This window comes from Poecilia formosa, unplaced genomic scaffold, assembly GCF_000485575.1.
Source record: "Poecilia formosa unplaced genomic scaffold, Poecilia_formosa-5.1.2 Scaffold462, whole genome shotgun sequence".
NCBI lineage: Eukaryota > Metazoa > Chordata > Actinopteri > Cyprinodontiformes > Poeciliidae > Poecilia > Poecilia formosa.
The window spans coordinates 245,975-270,861 of record NW_006800401.1 but is presented as its reverse complement, the minus strand read 5'-3'; the positions used below and the strand labels follow the sequence as shown (position 1 = coordinate 270,861).

Below are 24,887 nucleotides of genomic sequence, written 5' to 3'. Positions count from 1 at the left end.
GCGCATAAAGACTCGTCCAGAGGACTTTCTAGTGTTCAGACGCATCTAAGCGCCGATGTGTGAACATCCTCGCGCTGCACCACCACCACCACTCCTTCTCTGCAAGATTCCAAGGAAAACCCGGCGACCCCAGCTGCTAACCGGACAGATCTGAAAACCCAAGGCTGCAGCTTCTCCCCTGATGAGACCAAAACGTTTTGCTCAAATCTGACCGTAAGCTCTGGAAAACACACTCCCAACTCAGTACACACCATCCATGTGGTATTTCATTTTATTTCCTTTTCATTACGGCACACTTTTTCCTTCATGAACCTTCTTCACTCGCATTGATTTTCTTAGTCCGAACGGCACAAACAGAGCACACACACACACACACACACACACACACACGCGCACACACACGTACGCACTATTTACAACCACGCAGACGAGCTTAAGGTGCATGATCATGAACGTGAGCAGAAACCTGTGACACTTGTTTGGTACTCTCAGCAGACCTTAAGGTCTCCATGTTTTGCTTCTGAACCCGCGTCCGGCTCTGGAAGGAGGTCACCTAGTATGACAGGAAGACATCAGAGGGTGAGGGGGTTGAAAGCCGAGCGTCTGGCAGGCTGTAAACCTCAGTGAAAGCAGACAGGAACAGGCAAAAAATAAAATAAAATGAAAACGCTTGTTGGTTCCCTGCCTTTTTTTTTATTTATTTATTTTTCTTCCTACAAGTGTGTCCAGTGGGGGATGAGATACAAAGTAAGCGGGCGAGGAGAAATAGCTTGGCCTCTCACTGTGACGACGGAACGACGGGGAAAGCAGTGATTTTTTATTTTATTTTTGTTCATCCAGTGGTTTCGTCCTGCTGACACTGAACTTATAGACCCATTGTTGTCATGTTCCCTTTTTAAAACCCCCAAATAATTTGAAGAGCTTTTAAATTCCTGCATCACCTTTGTCATCGTCGTCCGTCGAGATTTCGTCCGTCGGTGTCAGCCCACCTCGAGAGCTCAGTGCGAAGGCCTCTCTCGGGCACTTCTGTTAGGTATGTTCCCAAAGCGTGGTCTCTCAGACTTCATTCGTTCTGGACTTTGTTTTTATAAGGGTTCTCTAGGAGGTAGTGATACCTTTTATGGTTCTCCATTATGTACTTGGGGGCGAACATGTGCTCTTTGGGGTCCGCAGGGGGATATTCCTGCACAGAGCCATCAAACCAGCCCCCTGTCCGGATCAGTTCCCGGATGTAGTTGAGGTCGCGTTTGTCTTCGTAGTCCCCCCACCTGGGGAAGTCCCCGTTCTGCGCCGACACCAACTTGAAGTAAATCCCCTCGGGCGTGAAGCACCAGGAGCAGTGCCAGCCGGCAAAGTGGAAGGGGCTCCCCACGGACCACTGCACCAGGATGTGGCCCGTGTCGTTCTCATACTTGCGGAAGCCTGGCATGGTGTAGTATTCGCGTCGCCGCAGCTTGATGCCGTCGCCGTCGTAGACGTCGCGGAGCATCCTGAGCGTGCAGCCGGACACCACCTCCAGAGTCCCGAACTGCTTCCAGAAGAAACCGTACAAAGACTGGAGACGGAGAGACAACCACAGTTACAAACAGCTCCGCTGTACGGTCGCCGTGCACACGCCACTCTGTGGCATACCGCTTGCGTACCTTTCGCATGTGTATGGCAAACGGTTCGGTCCAACCGTCGAACAACTTGAGGAAAAGGAGGCCTTCCTGCGCCGGGATTTCATCGGCGTCGTTGATGACGAACACGTCATCCGACCTGGCCCCCTTCACCCTGGACAAGCCGTTGCGTGTCAGAAACGTCCGCAGATAGTCGTCGGCTATCCATCCGTCCTGCCGGCCACCGTCGGGGAAGTGGTCGAGGAACACATAGAGGATCTTATGACGGACGTAGTCGTATGTTCCGTTCAGAAGGAGACGAAGGAAACTAGGGAGACAGACAAAAGGAAATTGTCAACGCTAAAGTTGCCATTTCCAATTCTCTTAACTTCGGCCAGAACCAGTTAATGGGCCGTTGGTCAGTCATTTCAAACTTACAGTGCCTCATTTCGTCACACTTATGTATTTAATATGAGTTGATGTGATAGACCAACACAAACCGGTTAGTCTATCAACAACTGATAGACCAACATCTCTTCATCTTCATCTCTTGGATGAAGGGGCCAAGCGATATACCGGTTGGTCTATCAGGTCTATCGGTTTATCCAAAATGACACATGGTTTTTAGCATTTTTTACAAATAAAAAATGAAAAGAATGGTGTGTAGCTGTATTCAACCAAGTCAGCACGTTGTAGACCTTTTGCTCCAATGACAACTAGAAGTGTTTTGGGCTGTGTCTCTGCCAGCTTTACACATCTAGAATAAACATACTTTCAATTCATTCCACAGACTCTTAATTGAAGCTAGGTCTGGATTTCGACTGGGACACTTCAACATTATTTGATTTTAACTCCAGTTTAGGCAGGTTTGTAGTCGGTGTAAAACTCTTCATTTTCAGACAAACTGAACTTTGCTGTTAGACGTAGAACCCTGGTTTAAACATCATGGCTGACCCGTCTCAGGCGTTCTTTGGTCTCTGTGGTGCTTTTCGTTTATAGATCTTGTCCAATAAATCTCTAAGGCCTTCATAGAAAATTTTCAGATTCTTATTTGGAAGGAAGAGTCTCTGTAAAGCTGCTAAAATCACATTTCTCTGCCTAACCATTTCCCTTGGTGAATTAAAAATGAATCATGATTGCGGTTATTCTGTCTAACGGAAACCGACGAGGCCAAATGATCACCGCTGGGTTGAAAACCAAACGGAGATCCAAAACGAATCCACCGAGCATTGGCGGTTGGTGCTTGACAAACACCAGCTCTCTGCTCAACACACACCAGACTTCCTGAGAGGACCAACTCTATTAACCTGTTGATACGCGTAGCCAAAAAAGAAAAAAAGCGGCGTGTGTAGCCGCTTTCATGCCGTGCCGTGTCCTGTGATTGAACACACCAATCTCCCTCCTCGCCCAGTCAATCATGCCGCTCGTCATAATCTCCTGGAAAATTGCTTTCAAGGTGTTTCACGTCGTTGCCAAAGAAACCAAACTGTAATTATTATTCTGCACACCGAGTCTCAACAAGCATGAAGAATGACTGCGTACAATGGAGAGAAGCTAGAAGGAAAAAAAAACAAAAAAAAAAACACTCAAAGCAACAACAGTTTGTTTTTGCCATCTGAATGGGAACGTAGAGCATGAATAGAGCTCCTCTGGTATTGATGACCTTAAATCAGGCATTCAGCAGAGCATCAACAGGTACGGCAGCAGCAGAACAGCTGCAGCAGCAACCAAAGCACAGATCTTGTTTCGGAGCTGTGAAAATGGCTAACGGGGTTGGCTTATTATAAAACTAATTTGTTTGTTTTGAACCTGTCCAAGATGAACGGCCAACAACAATGTTGAGGCGAAAGCAACAGAAAACAAAATCCACAACAAAAGGACGATGTCTGACTGTGACCAGAAACTAGTCAGACCAGGATTTAATGATTCCAGCAACACACATTTGATGCTCTGCACTATCCAATTTCAAAATTAATTTCCAGATACCAAAAAATAAAAAATAAAAAAAATTCCAAAGAAGTGGTCAGAGAACATTTTAGCACAAATTTATAATGCGTCATTAAAAATAACCTAAAAATTAAAACAATAAGTAAATAAAATCTGGTATCTTAAAATTGTTAGACATGAGGAGTTATTGTAAAAACAAAGTACAACCACTATCAGTTCAACAGCTTCACTCATCAGCTCATTAGTACTGATGTTGCCTTTATTGAGTTTTTGAAATGGTCTAAATTTAATCTAAAAAGCACAAAAACACACAATTGATCAAAAACTCATTGATAATTCAACAAAAATAAAGCTGAGAGGGGAAAGCTGGAAGTGAATAACCTGAGGCAGCAGCCATTTGTTGATGATTAAATGCATTTATTTATCTGTTAGGTTTAATAGGAGCGTCTCAGTAAAGACCGTGACCCCAAACAACTGTAAACCCTACAACCAAGTATTAGAAAACGGAAAAACAACGGTGTACTAATGTCCCAGTTAAAGTTCAGATCCAAACCTGATGCGACGCTTGTGCAGAGACACGTCGGTAAAGCTCCAGTGACTGTATGGATGCTGTAAAGTCGGTCACAATTCCTCTGCAATAATGTGAGAGCCTGACGGAGGAAAACACATTTCTGACTCTGATTACTGTTAAAGACTTCGACACAAGCTGTTGACTGTACTTTGTTTAACCACCCACAGCTTTTCATTGTGGATTTATTTGTGCTGGATAAATAATAAAGTGTAATTTGTTGTATGTTTTTCAGTCTTAGAGAGATTTTAACCTGATATGTAAAGCCTTAGCCTGTCACAATAAGCTATAAGTAAATTATAGCTTATTGATTTATTTCTCATGAAATTTGTTCATGAGAAATTAACAAATTTCATTTGGACGACAGTCGTCAAAGAGACGCTCCCATTTCATATCGCTGAAGAGCCGCCATTTTGAGAAACGTTGCAAACATTCGACACCCGGTGTGAAGTAGTTGGTCTGCACTGCCTGCCACTTTTGCCTGTTTTCCCTGTCGAGACAGAATGACCTAACAGAAATTGCTCCGTTTTCTTTTATTTTGGATATTTAAAATGTCTTCTGGTATCAGTGCTAAATTTTCTTTTCAAAATTCAAGTTTGTTTGACTTTTCAGTATGTGTGCTCGGATTATTATGCCATTATTATTATGAGTTGAAACTGGTCTTAACATGACAATATTATCGTTCATCGCCATAATTTCTGGAGCAATTTATCGTGCGGTAAACTTTATTGTCGTGATTGTGCATGACATTCCGCTCCCAAATGAAGAAATGAAGATCATGCCATACCTCAGCGGCCGTTTCTCTCCGTATGCGGTAAAGTTTGACTCGCACACCAGGAACAAGTCCACGGCCTGCGAAAGCTCGTGAAAGCGCGTGTGCAGCAGGTCGAACTCGTGGTTGATGTTGATGGCGTTGATGACTCTCCGCGGCGTCTTTCTGGGCGTCAGCCGCTCCTTCGTTGGCAGGTTGGAGTGGTACACCATGGTGGGAACCCCACAGTAAGGTCCGTGCCAGCCCGGCCGGCAAACACACTTCACCAGCTGCTTCCCGCTGCCCAAAGGCTGACCTTTGCCCTTTGTCTTTCCGGGCTGCTGCTGAAGCCCCAGAGGTTTCCGCTGAGCGGCTTTATCTACGTCCAAAACGTCACCAGCCGCACCCGCTGCTGCTTTTACAGAGGATTCCTTGATCTCCGTCCCCTGTCTGAAACAGTAGGCCCCACGACTCGTACGCACAAAATACGAGGTTTTGTCATCCTGGAGCTGGTAACTGCGGGTGTGAAGGTCTCCCATGGACTTTATCGGGTCAGGCAGCTTTTCTTTTCCTAATTGTTCCCGCAGTTTTTGTAGGTTGGGTTCAACGTGACTATTGTCACTTTGTTTCTAGAAGGAAGAAGATAAGAAGGAGTTCAGGTCCACTTCAGGTAAATACTCTGGCATTTCATTTACCACGTTTTTTACTATTAGCACTCATTGGCTTACTCTGAAAGTAAGTTTATTTGTAAAATAACTGCTCTAGAAATGAGTGGTGTACACTAAACCTTCAAAAGATTTTGTTTTTTAAAGTTATGAGTTGTAGGTCTCTTAAGGAATTACATAAAAAAATATATACAAAAGTTGGCAGTGCTAACTAAAACATTAGCTGAAGGAGCGGCTGATGCCCAAAAAGACGCCGCGGAGAGTCATCATCGCCATGTTTTAACAGAAGCTAATGCCACACTGCTAACTTCAACCAAGAGGAGAATGTGAGAACAACTCACACACAAGATGTTCTGTATATGAATAATTAACAGCCATGCTTGTTAATTTCCCTCTGGGATTTATAAAGTATTTTTGAATTTGTTTATGTGAGTGCTGTATTCTGCTTAAAATATATCCAGAAAAACTAATTTCGTGGACGCTAAGTGCTCTTAGCATTTTCAAAGTTAGCTAAACAAATAATTAGCTTACCTATTAGCGCATTAGCAGAGGCGTACCCACCACTGCTTACATATTTGTATATATATTCTCCGTGCAACAGGCACAAAATTATGTTGTGCTTGTGGAGGCTTTTAGGTCAAAGTGTTTTGTTCATAAGGAGGAGAAAAATCTGAAATCAAGCCTTCATATGGCTCTCTGCTCTGGTGTAGAATTGAACAGAGAAACAACTAAGAGTGCAAAAAAAGTGCTAGATTAGAATAGAATGGACTTTATTGATCCCCAAGGGGAAATTGCTTATTTGTTGAAAGTAACTCCATCTTAGGTAATAGATACAAACTTTGTAAAAAAAAATTATATATATATATATATATATATATATATATATATATATATATATATATATATGTGTATAAAAGACGTCCAAGATGGCCTGTATCTTGGACAGGATCTTTCTATAGCTTGTGTCAATATTTTTTCCCCTCGTCTTAATATTTACCTGTCCACATAAGAGACAGATTTGTATCTTTCAAATTTAGTTATGTTGACAAACCAAACACAAAATCTATTTTTGTCAGAATAAATTTGGGAGTGAGAAGGTCTTATGTTATGTCACCTTCCTTAAATGGTGGTCTAAGCCTTTTTTTTTTTTCTTTTTGCCAAAAGATGATTTAGGAAAAAAATAAAAAAATAAAAAATCACATTTGGCAAAATAAAATAAGTGACGTAGGCCATCATTTTAGAAAGGTGACAATATCATGAATCCATTTAAACCTGTGTTGATAATACTCTAATGTAAACTATTCAACAAAGTTAATCAAAACTAAAAAAATCTCTAACATCTATGTTGTAAACTGAGGTCCTACTCTGGCTTCATTTGGACAAAGACAGATCGACCATCCTGACAAAAAAAACAGAAAAGACAAGTCTAAGCTTTTCTCTTGTAACAGGATTCATCTTTAAGTTCTGATGCCGAAGCTGGAAGCCTCAGCCATACAGCCATATATTCCATTTTGCATGCACTGTTAGCATGCAGTAACTCAGAAAGCCAGGGTGTTGAACCTCTCTTGGCGAGTCTCCCAGCTGGTTCTCCTCTGGTTTTTCCCAGGGATGCGGAGGCTCCGGCTCCTTCATCGCTCTCACCTCGAAATGTTTAAGGCCGGCCACGCCGGCCACTCTGACGTCCAACGCTCCCGGGTCTACCGCTCCCCCTCCTCCGCCTCCATCCCCCAGAGACCCCGCCCCTCCGCCAGGCTTCACCGCACCCTGGTGGAGGACGGGCAGCGGTGGGGCCTCTTCGGGAGAGGCGGGACTGAGCGGGGTGGCAGCGACGCCCTTCTCCCTCCAGAAGAAGCCCGAGACCATGATGAAGGACTTGATGTTGGGGTACGGAGCGGAGAGCTCGCGCAGCAGGGAGACGTAGTGCAGGGCCTTGTAGTAATGGAGGAAGGAGATGACACACAGACCCACCGTGCACAGCAAGAACACTCTGTGCCGCCGCATTTTCATCCTGACGGGGAAAAAGCAGACAGAAACGAGGAAACGTGTCAATAAAAACGTGACATCCTCCACTAAATGAAGCTAGCTCAGCACACACACCCAGTAAAGTACCAGGCTCTGCAGCTCGATAATTCCTTGATATTAATTTAAAAAAAATACTAGTTCTACTGGAAGATTATGACATGACATGAGAAAAATGTCTTGTTATAAATTAAATAATCTGCCAGTTGAACTAGTATTTTTTTTTCTTATATTAATAAATAACTGACCTCTTGCTTGTTTTACATCCTGCTGAAAAGTTATTTGTAAGTTAGTTTTGTCTCATTTCAGTTGTACTGAGATATTTGTCCCAGAAACTCGACCAGAAACACTTGGTAAGATTTTGTGTTCTTTGTAGTGTGTTTAGACTTTGACTAGGCCAGCATATGAATAAGCCTTAAGCTAATGCTAGGTGATTTGAGGACAACATGGATTGTGATGATGACATGGATCATAACAAACCCTAATGTGTTTTTTCTCAGCCTCCAACAGCTTTTTGTTAAGCGTGGCAGCATCAAGAAGCATGATGCTGCCACTGCCATGTTTTCCATCAGGTTGCCTTCAGGATGAGTTCAGTTTCTTACAGGCATATTTCACCAGTTGTTCAATCTTGGGTCTCATTTGGACATAATAACTTTTATGAACAGCCCATTTCAGCTTTAAAGTGAGGTTTTCCACATTTTGGGATATTGCTTTTGTAACCTAATCCTGCTTTCAACCTGTCCACAACCAAACTACGCCGACTCGGGTAGTTTATTTCTAGATAAGTTCCACAAAAGTAAAGTTCATTCACTAATTAGGCAAGAGCTGGAGGGAGTTTGTTGTACTGGATTTCATTCATTTGTATAAGAGGGGGCTAAATACAAAACCACACCACACTTTTCAGATTTTTAGTGGCTAAAAATGCCGTTGCTGCTGCTACCAAAACCGTGTGTCACTACTTTGTGTCTACATGTCTAATAAAAGTAATAATATATAGTGAAGGCTGAAATTTTAACATGACAAAATATAGAAAAAGGTTCCACATAATCAAATACTTCTGTAATAAACTGAATGCTACGCAGAAAAAGGAAGTCAGAACAGCAACGACCAAAACACAGATGACAAGGTGAGAGGCGAGGAAGAGTTCAAGCCTTCCAAGCTCAGATTATGTTCAAACAAGTCCCAGAAATTGGTCTGTTTTCAAATGTTTTCCATTTTCATAAAAGTTTCCATGAATAATAATAATAAAAAAATAGAGCAGAGCAAGAATTCGCTCTCAACTCGAGTGAACTGGAAGGTTCACTTTCAAACGGGTTCGACCGAGTGCCACTGGAGTGGAAAGCCCTCCAGACCCAGTGGAAGAGCAGATGCTGTGACGACTCCACAGATCAGGTCACACACACTCCCAGTGTCCTCAGCATCCTTTCTGTACGGGAACCCAGCAGTGAAGTGTGTGAGCACCAGAAAATTCCAGACATTCCTAAGAAAAATGTCTCGTTTGTGCGTAAAAACAAGCAACGCATTAAATCACTACCACATTTACAGCTGAGCCTGCACCAGCAGGCTGCGCACATGTGGAGAACTTGTGATAAAACGGAACGCATTTAATGAATAAAAGCAAAAAATCACGCATGCGTGTTGGAATATCAGAGAGGCAGCCGTGACCCGGTCACATCCGCTTCAAATCTTCCACTCGCAAAATGACCTGTAACTCTAGCAGCAGGAGTCAAAGCCAGCAGCGTCAAACGCTTGTGAATCCAGAGCGCCGAACGCGGGGTTCAGGAAAAACAGACCGGCAGTCTGGAACTAAATACTGCTGCGGTCGCTTGGTTGCAAATAAAACCATATTTAACAACGTCGCAAAGCACATATGACTAAGACAGGCCGCCTGCGCTCGGGCCAGAGCAGAAATCAATTTAGGGCTCGACCACGGCGGCTCTTCTGGTAAATCCTGCAGATTAAGGCGGCCCGGCCTCTCGCTCTCCTTTTCTGCTTTTGTGGTGCTCGCAGGTTGTGAAACAGTTATGTTTTTGATTTGGTCGAGTTAACGTCGAGAGAAAAATGTACACGTGTTTGAACAGGCACGGAAGAAGGAAAGTTTTCAAATTTAGAAAAAAAAAAAACAAAAGATGCCTCAGTGACAGATAAAGACGTAAGAGACAGCCTTACAGCTCGTGTCATAAACTATTTTCTCTAACTTAAGCTGTCTCATTTAGAGCCAAGACCTCACTAACCAGACAGACCAGTTTTGATAACAAAACAAATTATTAAGAAATTTGACTCAATAAGATAAGCTAATGAAATAGAAGCTTAAAACAAGAGCAAGTTTCAGAAGATTTCTCTTTTTGTCTTGAAGTTTGAATCGTCCCAAAGGAATCAAAGTGGGTGTTGACCGCGTAGATTAAGAAAATGCCTTTTTTATTTTTATATTTATAAAATCTTGTGGAGAAACCAAATTTCCTCCAGGTATTCAGAAAAAATTTAAAATGTTGACACCAAAACATGAACGGTGAAAACGTGTGAATGCTACACATCTATTCAGACATGCACTAAAAAGAACAAGACATTTACACATTTCTTATGCTGAAGTTCATCTTCATACGTTTTGGTCACATTTTAAACTTTCAGCTCTTCATAAACGCTTAATTGCTTTGGGTTAAAGCTGGGTTTAAATTTGTGTATGTAAAAGCTTTCAATGCAGAAATTATAAAAAAAAATAAAAATAAATGAAAAATTTGTAAATAAACTCTTTTGGAAATAAGGCGCAGAAGCCGTAGCCCCGACCTACATATGGATACATTTTAAAATAGAGTTGTGCTTTGTGTTATGACAGACGTTTTAATAGCTTAACAAAGATCCTACTTAAAACCAGCGATGCACTGATCTGATGTTAATATCTGTATCGGTCCCGAAATTGGAAAAAAAATTCTAGATGGGGTATCAGTGGCAATGTGCTCGATCCATAAGGGCAGATCTATTCAGTCTAGTTCTACACTTTGGCTTCCTGTTGTTTATTTCCACATGTTCTACAAAGGTAGTCAACCTATTGGTTTTGTCATTTTATAATTTATTTTCCATTGGCTGTTCTGGTGACTGAACAAACTAAAGTTGTTTTTACATATTTGATCAAACTTCTGAAGCTTTTGGTGTGTTTAAGTGTGCTGTAATGGTGCAGAGTTATCTGATAAATTTGTAATTTAGTACATTTATGTCTGTGTTTAAGAAAAAGAAACGTTATGATTAGTTCAGCTTTGGTTTTTGGTATCGGAATCAGCCGATACCAAATCTGTATTAGTATCAGAAGTGAAAAAATAAGTGGATCGGTGCTTCCCTACTTAAAATTCCCCTTCATGTTTTTTTCCACACCCAGTTTTGAATTTGAAAAGCTCAACAGTAGAGAGAAGAATCCCAAGCCGCCAGCCCAAAAGTCCAAAAGGCGGCAGCAGCAGGTAGTTCAGCAAGCAGAGCCCACCACCAATCCGTACACAAAAATCACTTACGGATGGAGCAGCCGCCGCCATTTTTGTGGTGAATTCAGCAGGCCGAGGCATGCCCTGGGCCACCTAAGCCAAGTCATGACTGTCGAAATTAATCCAGGTTGCTTATGTCAATGGTTGCTTTCCACACTGTTGCTGCCGAGCGATCCTGCCTGTCGGATAACGCACAGGGTGGAGTTTTACAAGTCAAACAGAGTCTGCAATGGTGCAACTGTGATTAAAAAGAGGCAACGCATCTCTCCTTCAAGTTCCACATACGTCCCCGCCCACGAGTCACCCGGATGGGGTGACTGAACACATGCTAGGAGAAAAAAACACACACAAAAGAAAAAATGTTGGCCTTCTGGAATAACTCACCAAGCAAGCTGAAATGTTATAAAGTAACACTTTTGCTTTTTTCTCCCCAATTGGTGTTTAAACACACCAATGTTTCAAAAAGCATTCAAAAGATTGACATTTAGTCAAGCAGAATGTTTAAAACAGTCAACCGAAGAAAGAGGGAAGTTTCTCTTCTTTGCTCTAATTTAAGCGGCTGAAGTTTCTGTATTTACACAACCGGCGAGAGTTATTAGACCTGCAATAAATGCTTCATCGTATGGTTTCATGTTTCTTTTATAGCTTCACACCTTTTGAGCAAACAACACCCCACCAGAGAGTTTGGATAAGCTTCGACCGCAAACAACCCTCTGGTACGCAGAGCCACAAACACTGAAGAGGGACAATTCTCCCTGTTCACAGTGAACATGAGAACCTGCAAACACTGAACGTTTTACCAATTTTTTTTAATATAAATTCATTCACCACAAATGTTGCAAAAAAAACAAAAAACAAAACAAAACATGGAGATGATTAATTAAAAGTTTTGTAGGAAATCTGCAGGAACTGCAGCAAAGAGTGGAGCACAGTTGAAAATAAGCTAATTGTTTTTCAAAGTTAAGTTAAGTTAGTAGTTTTTGCTTTGGTTCATTTTTAGGTGAAGAATTAAAAAAGGCTAATAAATATATTCATAAACACAAAGACAAAACACGTTATAGCTATGACTTCAGAATGTTTTAGTGAGTTTTATAAACATGCATTATAGTTCCAGTTAATTTAAGTTTTCATTATTTTGTTAGTTTCAGGTTAATTATAATAACCTTGCAAAAAGGCACCTTTTTTTTTTTTTAGTTTATTTGGTCTATTAAATCTTTGAGTCTATTCCCAGCAAAAAACAAAAAACAAAAAAAAAAAACGGAAATTTTCCTCAAAAAAGTTTCTATTAAAGTTTAACAAAGTAACTTGTCCCTGGATGTTTATAGTTCTGTTTCTATGAAATTAAATTAAGAAGAAAAACACTTTAAGTCAAAGAAGAATCAGATTTGTCATTGAAATTGACATGATAAAATAAATGACAAAAGTGTCCACCAGGGGCCAAATTTGTACTATTTCTAAACTGCATTGGTTAAGTGGTGGGCGGCACACAAATTTGCTCAAAGGGCCAAAACGTTTCCAGGGAAACACTTTGGACACCCTGAATTAAGAGATGATCATTAAATGACGGCATATCCATCCAAAATGGACAAATATATTCTGCAGGTGTAAAATGTGATTGGTTGAGCCTTCCATGTGCGCCCATGTGAGTGTGAGATAAATTGATTAGTAGCAGTAGGAATGATGTCTGATAAAACATTTGATATTATATAGAATATGGATCGAACTCTGATCCAGAACCGCACAGCATTCTGGGAGATGGAGGCGGAGGAAAGACTTTAGCCGCTCAACCTCTCATCCTATGGCGAGCTAACTTGCCGGTAGCATCAACTCGCTCGCTCTTTGGTTACCTAGCAACAACCTGTTGAGTAACTTGTGCAGCAGCAGTTTCAAGTTTTGCTGTAACCGCTTAAAAATATATAAAATAAAAAACAACGGTGTGGAGACAAAACTATAAAACAGGGAAGGTTTGTTGGTATTTCAGACATTTGAAACAAAAAACTAAAATCAATAATTATCGCGATGGGCTGATACGAAACGCTTGTATCGTGATACATTTCTCATATTGTCTAGCCCTACGGCAAATATTAGCAAATCTACTTTTTTAACTGTATACATTTTTATTTCTGTTTTAATGATCAGCCATTTCTTTAACAAATCATCTGCCACAGTTTTATATCTTTGGAAGGGAAAACTCTGCTCATTCCATGCGAGTGTATATGCAAATAGTTTTAGAAAAAACAATAACAACCCCATGTAAAAACCTCTAAGTTATTATTTTTTGCATGCAGATTCACACACACCCTTCAGTTCTAGAAAAGCTTTGCTTTGTCCAGGCTTCAAAGCTCCTTTCTGATTATACAGTAGCACACCGACCCCTCTGACCAGTCTGCTGATCTCACCTAACAAGCCCCCAGGGGGAATCGAAACGCGAAAACAAGACACCTTGCAGCTGCTTGAGAGAGACGCTTCCTGCTAGAAAATCGCTCATCTGTAAAACTTTCAGCTGCAAGTGGTCACTGTAGTGAAACTCGTAGATTTAGCTTAGTCAGACTCTCAGAATGAAACTCAGGAAGAGAGACAGATATCCATAGAGATAAAAAAAAAGTTTTACTAGCCTGATCCACCTGCTGCTACATGAATTAATGATCTTTTTATACATCGCTCACATGAGCCACTTTCCAGCTGCTCATATGACTTTTATGTGGCTGGGCTCTCACCTGACAAACGCATATGTTTTCCTGTTAGTATTCTGAAGAGGTCAAAGTTCAAATGAGCCTGCTGGAGCACCTGCAGATGATGACATTATGCAAACTGTCATTGGTAAAAACAAAATCTGCCTCAGGTAAAAACACAGGACTCAGCGTTTACAGACGCATGCTTCTACAAGGTAAATATATACTGATACTCTCTCATGGCGCTGCGGTTAAACGATGCAGGGCGAATGACAGAAGTCTTTGATCATGAACTGTCAAAAATAACAACTAACTCTTATGTCGGTCTTTGAAGCTGCTCACTCATACAGTAAATGGATTCTGAAAAAAACATCTGGGTTATTTCTTTAGCGCAAATGCAACTCAGTTTTACCCAAGCGTCCTACACATTTACCAGGTAAAAATTACAGACTTTTCCAGAATTAGCTTACCTGTCACTCCACTACGTTCAAATGAAATTATAGAGATCACTTTAAATTCAACACACATAGTGGTACAGTGGTTTGCCTGGAAAACCACTGTACCACTGGGAGGAAGGAGCAACGAAAAAAAGCGAGAAAAAGAAATGAAAATGGGATTGGAAATCAAGTTGAAATTCACAGTTATTCCCCAAACTCTTATTTTCTTTACTTATCCAGACCTGAAAAATACCAGAATCAAATTCAGAACATGTGTGAAATAAAGAAAAATCTACTGAAAGATCTGGTGAGCTCCTGTTCACCTCAGTAGTTTCAAAGGTTTTGCCGGTTTTCCTTTTTTTTTTCCTTCTTCCGAGAAGTCAACACCTTGTTGAACCTCAAAGCCGGGCTCTCTTTGGCAGCAAAAGCGGGAAATCCATCTCAACTTAGAAGTTCACGGACCACAAAGCAAGCTTCGGAAGATTCCTTAAGCAAATGCACAGTTTCACAAGTGTGTGTTTGTGAAACTGTATTTGTGTAATAATAATAATATTAAAAAAAGGACACACGTCTTTGAGAGTAGAGGTCTGGAGTTGAAGTATGAATGTGTGAAACCTATGAGCCTCAAGGCAGCATGCACAGTTTGTTGGCTTAGTATGAATGTGTGTATATGTGTGTGTGCGCTCCTAAGTGATGGTACTTGAACTGAGGTGGGAGGATGGGGAAAGCCAGAGGAGTGCCTCCATGTCTCTAACCTCATCTATAATTCAGTGCCGGGGCCATCCACCAGGCCTTTCCAGCTTTCCTCACAACAGCAGCTGGAGAGAAATGCTCAAGTGTTCTGCGTTACGTCTCACCATCTCAACATCGATCTATTTTTATACACTAATGCCTCTCTCAAGGGTCATCGTACATGGGTAGAGGCATTGTATTCTTTTCCAGAATGAGCCGTGTTGAAAATGGAGAAAGGCCACAAAAAAAAAAAAGAAAGGAAATATCAGGCAATCTTAAGGGCGACCTGAAGCGAGGTGCACTTTAAATTTCCAAAAACCAAGTGTTAAAGAGGCAAGTGAAAACAGAACTGCAGCCACCAATAGAAAAGCACCAGGTGAACTTTTGCTCAGTTCACCCATGTTCCTCAAACAATCTAAATACAATTTTTTGATATATGGTTGGAACAATATATTCTCCACAGTTCTTAGGGACTAAATGTTCACAACACGCTGTGGGAATGTGTTGACAGCAGTGAAAGGCAGAAAAATCCCTGCGAAATCTTATAAAAGGAGCAAATAAGGCAAAAAGAATAAAATGAGGCCAAGGACAGAACCCAGCGGAACACCAATAGAAATCTTATTTAATAAGAAGCAGCTCACTAAAATTTCAGTAGATGGTCCCATCCAACATTTTAAAGTCAAAGATAAATGATCAACGGTGCTAAATGTTTACCTCAGAGCTACTTAGACTGGAGTTCCATGAAAACCAGACAGAAATGTGTTCAAAATGTCTCCTTCTGTGATATTCATTAGCTCAGTTCAGCTTATTTACAGTATATACTGCCAATTCACAACAAATGTCATTATGAAAAAATCATTTTGGTTCAATCACAAATGCATTCCAACTGATCCTAGTTACCAAACTATTATGCTCAATAGTTAACCAAAAAAGTTTCTAGGAAACCACAGCCAGCAGACCGCTTTAAAAACAAGAACGCCCAACTAGAGCTCCATCCACAGACATATTCTACAGCTCAGCGGCAAAGCTATCGCTCCAACAGTTTTATCAGCTTCCTAAAGAAAACTGCATCCACAATCATCTGTTTTGACAGGCAGCTGACCTTGTCCCAACTTTGTTTGGTGGGAAAAATGCAGCCAAGCTGATTTAGCTGCAACAGCTCAAATGGTAAAACGATGACTAGGCCCTTTCATTTTAACGAGATATATTCTTCACATGCTCAGATTAATCTGAACTGAAACCATTTGAGGGACCTAAACGTCTGATTTGTGTTTGTGATGATCTCAGCCAGCTGCTCCCAATCAATCCACAGCCAGTAAAGATGGTAAGTTTATCATGATTTGTGAAGTCAAGCCATTTCACAACAGTTTCATTTAATTTAGGAACTTTAGCAGCCATGCACAGTTGATGGTTGCATTTAAAACTATTATGCATAGTTTCCTGCTACACTTATCATGCCGTCCCTCTGTGAGTTACCTGGGCTGGGCGTCGGCTGCTTCCTGCTTCAGCAAAAGGTGTGGACAATGTCTGAGGAAACTAAAATCACAAAACCTGGTCCTCAGGGTAAACCACCAGCTTGGCATTTATTCGGGTTCAGATTGTTTATCTCAGGTTTAGCTAGTATTAATGTCCGGCTGTGTCTTTCCCTGTTATGGATAAATAGTTTGACCACTCGATGTTAAGATGGCCTTAGATCATTTTTGTGAGTTTAAAGGGAAAATTTTAAAACATTAAAAGTGATCTTTCACGAGGAGCTACAAAAACATAGCTGCCTATTGCTGTGAACAGAAATGGGATTGGAGACCAGGCTGTAAGAAACAGCTCCAGTTGGAAGAAAGAGGAAAGATTTCTTCAGTCTATCTGCTGTTTTTACTCCAGGGTAATGAAAAAGTTGGATTCCTTAATCCAAGAATGGGAACACAGCACAGGTAAACACTGGTGTCTGTTGCAATAATGTTTCTAAGTCAAAAATGTACAAGGTGGTTTTAATTCTTCAAATGCTCTCCCATCCGTCCGTCCATTTTCTTCCGCTTATCTGGGGTCGGGTTGCAGGGGCAGCAGCTTCAGAAGGGAGGCCCAGACTTCCCTCTCCCCAGCCACTTCTTCCAGCTCCTCCGGGGAACCCCAAGGCGTTCCCAGGCCAGCCGAGAGACATAGTCCCTCCAGCGTGTCCTGGGTCTTCCTCGGGGCCTCCTCCCGGTGGGACGTGTCCGGAACACCTCACCAGGGAGGCGTCCAGGAGGCATCCTGACCAGATTCCCGAGCCACCTCAACTGGCTCCTCTCGACGTGGAGGAGCAGCGGCTCTCCCGGATGACCGAGCTTCTCACCCCATCTCTAAGGGAGAGCCCAGCCACCCTGCAGAGAAAACCCATTTCGGCCGCTTATCCGTGATCTCGTTCTTTCGGTCATGACCCAAAGCTCATGACCATAGATGAGGGTAGGAACGTAGATTGACCAGTAAATCGAGAGCTTCCTTTTTGACTCGGCTCTCTCTTCACCACGACAGATCGGTACAGCGCCTGCTTCACGGCTGCCCCAATCCGCCTGTCGATCTCCCGCTCCCTTCTTCCCTCATTTGTGAACAAGATCCCCAGATACTTAAACTCCTCCACTTGAGGCAGGACGACCCCCCTGACCTGGAGAAATGCTCTCCCATGAATGCAAAATGTCTGCCCACATCGAACTGAGTGGAATTAAATGAAAGACAGACATTTTTATTTCCCCCACTTTTGAGCCAAATTAATTCTATCAGTCAGATTTCTATACACTGCGTTATCACTTTTGTCCTTAAGTTTTCCTTAATTATTGAACTTTTCAGGTAAACAAAGAGAAAAAAAACAACTTTTCCAGTGTCGCCTTCAGGCCCCTAACAATGTTCATAAGTCTTAAATCTAGACAGTAAGTCCCCCTCTGGGCCTGCGGAGACGAAACTGAATTCTACCTTTTTCCTCAAGTCGAATCAGCCATTTTAACTTTTCTTTTGTTCACTTCCTTGCCTCCTTTCATTTCAGCTTACTGTCACTGGTTCTCAGCTGCATCGCTGACACCAGAGGTTCCCACAGGCAGTCAAGGCATATTCACATCCCAATCTTCCCCTCAGCTGAACTGAATCTTTTCCTTTGCTCTGTCTGTGGAGCGCCTGGTTCCTGTGGAGAGGGTGGCTCTCGCTGAATTGACCCCTCCTCCCCCCAGCTACTCCCCCTCTAATTACATTTCCTCCACTTACTGAAGGTCACTGCAGAGATTTTAATGCTGATAGATGCTTTTCAAAAATCTGTCAGGCCATGATTTATTACAGAGCCTGCTATTTTTAGAAGCAACCAAATGATGTCAAAGGCTGCTGGAGTCTGCAGTTGGAGTTTATTTTTTTATTGGGTTTTCATGTAATTCCATCATTTTTGCGTGATTGCTTGATTTTTCAACAGACAATCCTGCACAAGCGGATAAGGAAACGGACTTGCATACAAAGAAAATCTTAAAAAACACACACAATGAAACAGTTTGAGAATACATTTTTTTTTCAGTTTTGTAGGATTACACTGAGGAATCCTGTTATTTGGTTACCATAATTGATGCTGAGAGTTTAAAATCTTTAATGCGACACAAGAGGCAAATTATTAAAGATTTGAACCAATTTGTCTATCAAACACATTTATTTCAGTTTTTTTTTAATTCGTTTTTGTTTATGGGTTAAAAACCCCCATTAAAATGTAATTCTGTTAACAGCTGCATAAATTCAGTCAAATTCAATTAAGAAGTTCCCTTTCTGATGCTAAAGAGAAATTAAATGTTGCTGTAACTCATATAAAAGTGATAAGTCTCTTTCCCTCAAATGTTTACACTCGCTGAAAAAGATGGCTAATTAAAAATGACAATTTATGAGTGTTGAAGCATCAAAACTTGAAGTTCGTTTTCTATAACTGAATGTTTTAGTGAAGCTCTGCTTACAAAGCGCTTCTTTCTTTATTGTGATTTCCCTCCTTTTTTTGTCTCACCCACTCACTGCCTTCTCCATGAGAAACTGAATCAGTTAGAGGTACTGCAGGCGTGATTTGACTGTGCAGTGAACCGAAAAAAAAAAAAAAAGAAAAAAAAAAGAAAACTCTGTGGTAATGTCTGAACTTTACTCCCCATACATGTACTTATTTTTAATTTTGCATAAATTTTGCATAAAATCCAAAATCGTTTTATTTTTTTCTTCCATCTTGTCTACTTTCATCTTTTCTAAAGACTGCTGAATTAAAAATTGTTTTGGACAAAACAAACAGCGCAGACAGATTTTAAGCTCCACCTATTCTGGATATCCAGCTGTTTACTGTGTATATGGGGGCAGAAACGACACCAGATTCACTGCTAAAACACACATCTAGAGAAATGCCCACCTCTATTGCATCCTCTCAAACCGACAGATAACAATCACAAAATAACAATCCATCAAAACTGCTGACACATCACTGCTTGTTTTTTTTATTTCAGCTGCATGTAAGAGTGTACAACCAGGCCAGGGATTAACTAAAGTAGGTCAGCTGGTATTAAAAACACAAAGCAGGCTCCTCTTGTCTCTCCTGCTATCAATGTTATTATTATGGATACAGGAAGATTGAAGCCATTAGAAATATTCCATTTTGGCCTTATGGTCTTTTGCGGTTGCCGTGGTAATTGCTGAATCAGGCCTGATGCAGCGGGAGAACGGCGCCGTTGTGTCCGTTACTGTCCTGTTTTGTGGCCCCGGTGATAAGTGGCTCAAGCTGGTTCAAGACGCAGCAATTCGTTTGGTCACGAACTGATGAGTAAACATCCAGTTCTCGCCAGCGGCTCTCCCCCGCACCGATAAGCATTTCAGGCGAGGAGAGGAGGAAGTTCTGCAGGAGCGGCTAAGCGGCAAATGAGCCCTCCACCAAAGAACGGCGGCACGCTTCAGTCAGAAGAGTTGCACTTGAACGCAACTCTTCAGCCAGGACAGCGGTTTGTAATTATAGATGAACAAAGGAGGCTAATGAAGAAACAAAGCACCGAAGGGCGAGATGGTTCAGTAAACGGACAAAGCCAGAGCCACAAGGGTCAAATTGGAGAGAAAGTAGAGATGCACCGATCCGATATTAATATCTGTATCGGTCCTGATATTGTAATAAATTCTTCATCAGGTATCGTTGACAACGTACCCAATCCATAAGGGCAGATTTACTCAGTCTAGTTCTATGCTTTGCACTCTATTAGATGTTTAGTCCTTAAAATGTTACATTTGCTTTTGTTTCATTTCATTCATTTATGACTAATATGGAACAAACTTTCAGAAAACAACAAAAATGCCGAAACACTGAGGGTTTGTTTTTAAACCCATTTGATTTAAAAAGCCATTTGTTTAGAGTTGCCTTTCACTCATAATACCAACTGATATTCATTTTAGTCTTTAGTTCAACTTCTCTCTACTTTTATTTGCGACATCAATCCGCTGTGCTCTTTTATGTTTTCATAATTTAAAGTGCTTTGAATTGTTTTGGTGGAGAAATATATTCTACGAGTAAACTTACCCCGCATCGCCATTAAGACTATCGTGTTCTTTATTTTTTTTTCCAAGGTTAAAGTAAAACTCGGCTTCATTCCGCCATCCGACAAAGTTCTCCAACTGCTGCCATGTGCTTGCAATGAACCGAGCAAGTGAGTATCTTCTCTGTGCTGTGTTGAACTTCCTGAAATAACGTCCTGTTTCGGCAGCCTTGAAGTACCACCAATAATCCACAGTAATGCAGTTTCCTGTGTAGAAGGATCCTTTGTGCTTCATCTAATTTTCATACAAAACTCCCTGTTGATGAAAATAAAACTACCGAAAGTTTTGTCTTTGTCTCCATGGCAACAACTTCCACGCTGAAGAGTATTAACGAGGCGCTTCACTGAGCACAAAAAGATCAAATTTTCAGTTTCTTATCATCCCATCAAGCAAAAAAGGAAACAAACAAACAAAAAAAACAATCCAGTTATAAGTCTGTTTCTGCATAATTTACATTAATTCAGTTAACTGGGTTTTTTTTGTGGTAGGGTTCCTTTGCTAGGCTTTTTCAGTTTCACTTGTTCAAATTAACTTTAGTCATATTGCAACATGCAAAATGACTACAGTTAAAAATAACTAAAGTTAATTTGAACTGAACCGACCTGAAGAAAAGGCCATTAGTGGCCATTTGTGCATATAAAACAATAACTTTGACAAAAATCTTCCATTTAAATTTTTATTTAAATGTTTAAGTAGCTTGCATATTGGCAGTTAATTGCATCACTCTGCTTACATGCTACGTATTGCCAGTTCAATAAGTGGGGCCTATTTTACTTCTCTTTAAACCAGAGGAAAGTTTCTCCATTAAAATAGAAAATTCACTCCATATCTCTGAAGCCACACAGAGTAACTCGGGTTTCTCCGTCTCTCCTTTGCTTGCAACCTTTCTGCTTCGTGCTGACTGAATGTTTTCGGTGCTTGCAGAACTCATAACTGGAACACGAGCTGCTCTATGAAAACAAACCCAGAAAGGGGGCGACGGAGCTAAAATTAAAAAAATAAACCTTAAAAAGTTACTGGTAATACCTGGCAGCTCCTGAATTAACATTCCTCACGAAGCAGCAAAATCTGCCACCAAATCCCAGACAGGATGTGGTGCTGAGTTTTCAAAGATCAACTGAGATTTGCCAACACTGGTCAGTCACTTTAAACCTATTGCAATTTGTTATACGTTGGTTTAATTTAAAATGGACTTTAAATCAAAAGATACTAATTCTAGAGGTACCAAAGAGAAAAAAAAACAACAAAGATGAGAAATAATTATGAACATTAGTCTGATATTTTCATTTGGGCATTTGTTGCAATGTAATGTAGAAAAACAGTTATTCTGCCTTGGGCCACAAAAAAGTAGCAACCTTTTATTTCCAGAACAAAGTCTTGAGGTGAGGTAAGCGCTAAGAGGCATTAGGAAAAACCCAACTAAGTTAATTGAGTTCCACTTGTGTGATTACAAATTTAATCTGAGTTAAACAACTCTAAAGGGATTCTGGCAGCTGGAATATTAGCCTGCTGGCTCTAATCTCCCCCATAAAAACGAATGTAAACAGAGCGGAGGACACAGAGGGGAAGGAGGAGGAGTGAGGGAAGCAATGGCAACAGAGGGACATTTTGTTTTAAATGAAGTAAGAAAAGAAGATGCTGACAAGGATATGTAAAACTTTTATGACTTCTCTCAGAAAGTTCCCATTAGCAATCAACCCTTTGATTGCCGGTCAGCAATCTCACACTCCCATTCTATCTCGCACCTCCAGCTATTTAAACATGGATTAAAATCAGTTTAAGCACTCTATGTTGGACAAGGTTCTTCGTTTACATGAGACAATTTTCCCTTTACTTCAGGCTTGAAAATAGAGAAAAAAACCCAGAAAAGTCATTGGCTGAACATCTGTCGTTCTATATTTCTGAACTGGCTCTACCGGCATCATTGTGTATAACACTACGTTTACACAAGACCTCTGTCTGGAAACTGCCGGTAATTTCAGATGTTGACTGGAGAGGAGCTCCACTTATAGACGGCGCCGCCAAGACACCTGAAATTTGCTGTAGTTGTCATGCCAGGGCACTAGATGGTGCTGTCATTTTAGCATGTAGTCGAAACGAGCTCATGCTTTTGACCATTCGCTTCCACCTCGTTTAGAAAACAGTAACCCGTCTCTGATGAACCAACAAAACACTTTTCAGAGGGAGTTTCGAAAAGTGCCAAACACATGTAAATACGTTGCTGGACCGCAACAAAAATGCTACGGTTTCACTAGGCGTCCAACTCAGGCGTTGGAGCGACAAGCCCCTTATCAGAGGGACCGGATACGTGTGTGGTTCTATTTCCTGTCATTATCTTCATCATTTTTTGCCAGTAGGTCACGACTCGTGATGCGAAAAAGTGTTTCCATTGCAGTTTTGCAAAATACATTATTTCAATACGACCAACAAGCGCAACAACTTTATATCTAAAAAAAAGTTTAGTTTTTTTATTGGAGTGTTTTTGTTAAGTAAATTCATTTGCATAATTTCAATTTGGTCAATTTTACGGTTAATGGAAAGAGTTACTGAAACTTGTCTCCATGTAAACGAGTCCAAAGAGTGCACTTGTTGAATTTACAGCTTTACTGCTATTAATCAGACTTAAACACAAATCAGTACAAGTAGCACTGGTGTGGCGTAAAGTCACCATACGGACCAGTAACCACTTTTCTATGGCAGATATTCTTCTTGCCGAGAGCGCCTCATTGTCGCAACATGCCATGAGTGTTTGGGAAATTTGCCTCCAATGAAATTTTTATTGCTTAGTAACATGTTATTATTTGCAATAGGGAGTGGGTACCGCCCTCCCTGTTGCTTGTTGTGTGAATTACAAACCCTATCATAACATATGAACGTTTACCATGGCAACCAACGATCCTCATGGTAGTGTCTGATTTAAAATTCAGCCCTTCACAGTTTTGTAAAGGAAACTGAACTCAGCTGTTAGTCATCAATTAGAAATTCCTGAGAAACAGTGAAAACTTAAGGCTACTATGACGAGTACAAAGCAGTTGAGGATATAGTATTTTTATAGTAAAGATAAATTTGGTTCTTGGACTATAATCGGGTTGGAAAGATGACTATTTTCAGGTTACCATGATGTAAAACATCTTGTTTTCCTGAGCAGCCAGCGAGAACGCTGTACACTACACCACCACAGCTGAAAACATTCAATTATTTGATTATCTCCCCGGCGTTTGATAATATTTTTCTAAACTCAGTTGGAATTCAGGAAACATTTTCACGCCTGTGGCTCATTCTTTGATCGTTCTATCCTTTTTTCCTCTCCTTTCACTGGTCGCCAGCTACCTGTAATTAAGCGGCTGATTTCTATGAAAACTTTTGAGCGGCCAAACGCAGCTCTGAAAGCCTCCATGAAAGGATCACAAAGGTTCCCACTTCAAAAGTGGACAAGTGTTAATTAACGGCCATCTGCGGGCTTTGGATTTCCTTTTTTTTTTCTTTTTTCTTGTGACTCCGCTGTTATAATTATGATTAAATTACTTTAAAATGTGTTTTTCTTTTAGGATTCTACTGAGTTGTCAGCTAACAAATGATGAGCTGAAGTGAACATGTTCAGCTGTTGGTCAGAAATCATGCTGGGCAAGTTTTCTTTTACATTTTTTTTGACACGAACCAGTTATATACCTGACCTCACATGACCCCCAGAGAACACATTCCATCCTACACTACACACACACACACACACACACACAGACTTACCAAAGACCTCCTCTGTTTCCTGCTCTGTGTTTGTTACTCCCAGCTTCGCTCCCAAACGGAGAGCAACTTTCCAGGCACAGTGACAGATTGATCTGCCATCGCTGCTGCTCGTGTGAGGGCGACAGTGTCCGATGAAGAGTGGCAGACTGCTGAGAGCGGGTAGTGTTACACGTTTGTAACAACTCCAATTGCCAAAGGCAAAAACAAGGTTCCCTTTTCGCATCGGTGGGCTAACTTATCTGAGATAAGAACAGGTCAGGACGTTAGACAACACTATGGGTTTGTGAGAAAGATGTCCAAGTAGAGAAAAAAAACACACACAAAAAAAAAACTCTCATGGGTACCTTCCAAGTTGCACGCGAGTACATGTCTGTTTGAGAAACTTTGTAAAATGTTTGTTACTTGAGATCATGCCGCAACACAAAGCTTACTTTCACCACACCCTCTCGTGTACAGACTTGACCTGCCATTCAATTTAGCTAATTTTAAACACAAAGAGGAGGGAGGGGAAATGTCTGCAGCCATATGATAAATAAAGATGTAATTTCAACCTCATTACATTGTTGTCCACGGTGAAGCAAAATCCCGTTTTGACCTCCGAGACTCTTGTAAGAACAATAATCGAGATCCTGACAAGAAAGCAGCCTTCATTCACACTGTCACTTTGTGACCAGAAAGTGTGCAAACAGCTTCAGCAAAAATTCAACTTCCGCTTTCTTTACTCAAGTGTTGCT

At 41.1% G+C, this 24,887-nt stretch overlaps 1 protein-coding gene and 1 long non-coding RNA gene across 4 annotated transcripts in view; one reads left to right on the top strand and one right to left on the bottom strand.

Moving 5' to 3' along the window:
• Window positions 1-253: 253 nt before the first annotated feature.
• The window catches only part of mgat3b (beta-1,4-mannosyl-glycoprotein 4-beta-N-acetylglucosaminyltransferase b), a 53,258-nt gene continuing 28,624 nt past the window's right edge, over window positions 254-24,887 (bottom strand). Inside the window, exons 2-6 of one of the 3 annotated variants that reach the window (XM_007577979.2) lie at window positions 11,049-11,197; window positions 7,090-7,537; window positions 4,901-5,493; window positions 1,644-1,926; window positions 254-1,555 (exon numbers count right to left, since the gene is read on the bottom strand). In XM_007577979.2, coding sequence (XP_007578041.1) covers window positions 1,064-1,555; window positions 1,644-1,926; window positions 4,901-5,493; window positions 7,090-7,537; window positions 11,049-11,125 — 1,893 coding nt within the window. In that variant the 5' untranslated portion in view covers window positions 11,126-11,197 and the 3' untranslated portion in view covers window positions 254-1,063. Of the gene's footprint in view, window positions 1,556-1,643; window positions 1,927-4,900; window positions 5,494-7,089; window positions 7,538-11,048; window positions 11,198-24,887 lie in introns of those variants that run through there. The other 2 variants (XM_007577980.2, XM_016664027.1) reach the window with 2 other exon arrangements.
• The window catches only part of LOC107833819 (uncharacterized), a 13,182-nt gene continuing 4,238 nt past the window's right edge, over window positions 15,944-24,887 (top strand). Inside the window, exons 1-2 of the long non-coding RNA XR_001659590.1 lie at window positions 15,944-16,183; window positions 20,440-20,519. This is a non-coding gene — a long non-coding RNA (uncharacterized LOC107833819). The remainder of the gene's footprint in view (window positions 16,184-20,439; window positions 20,520-24,887) is intronic.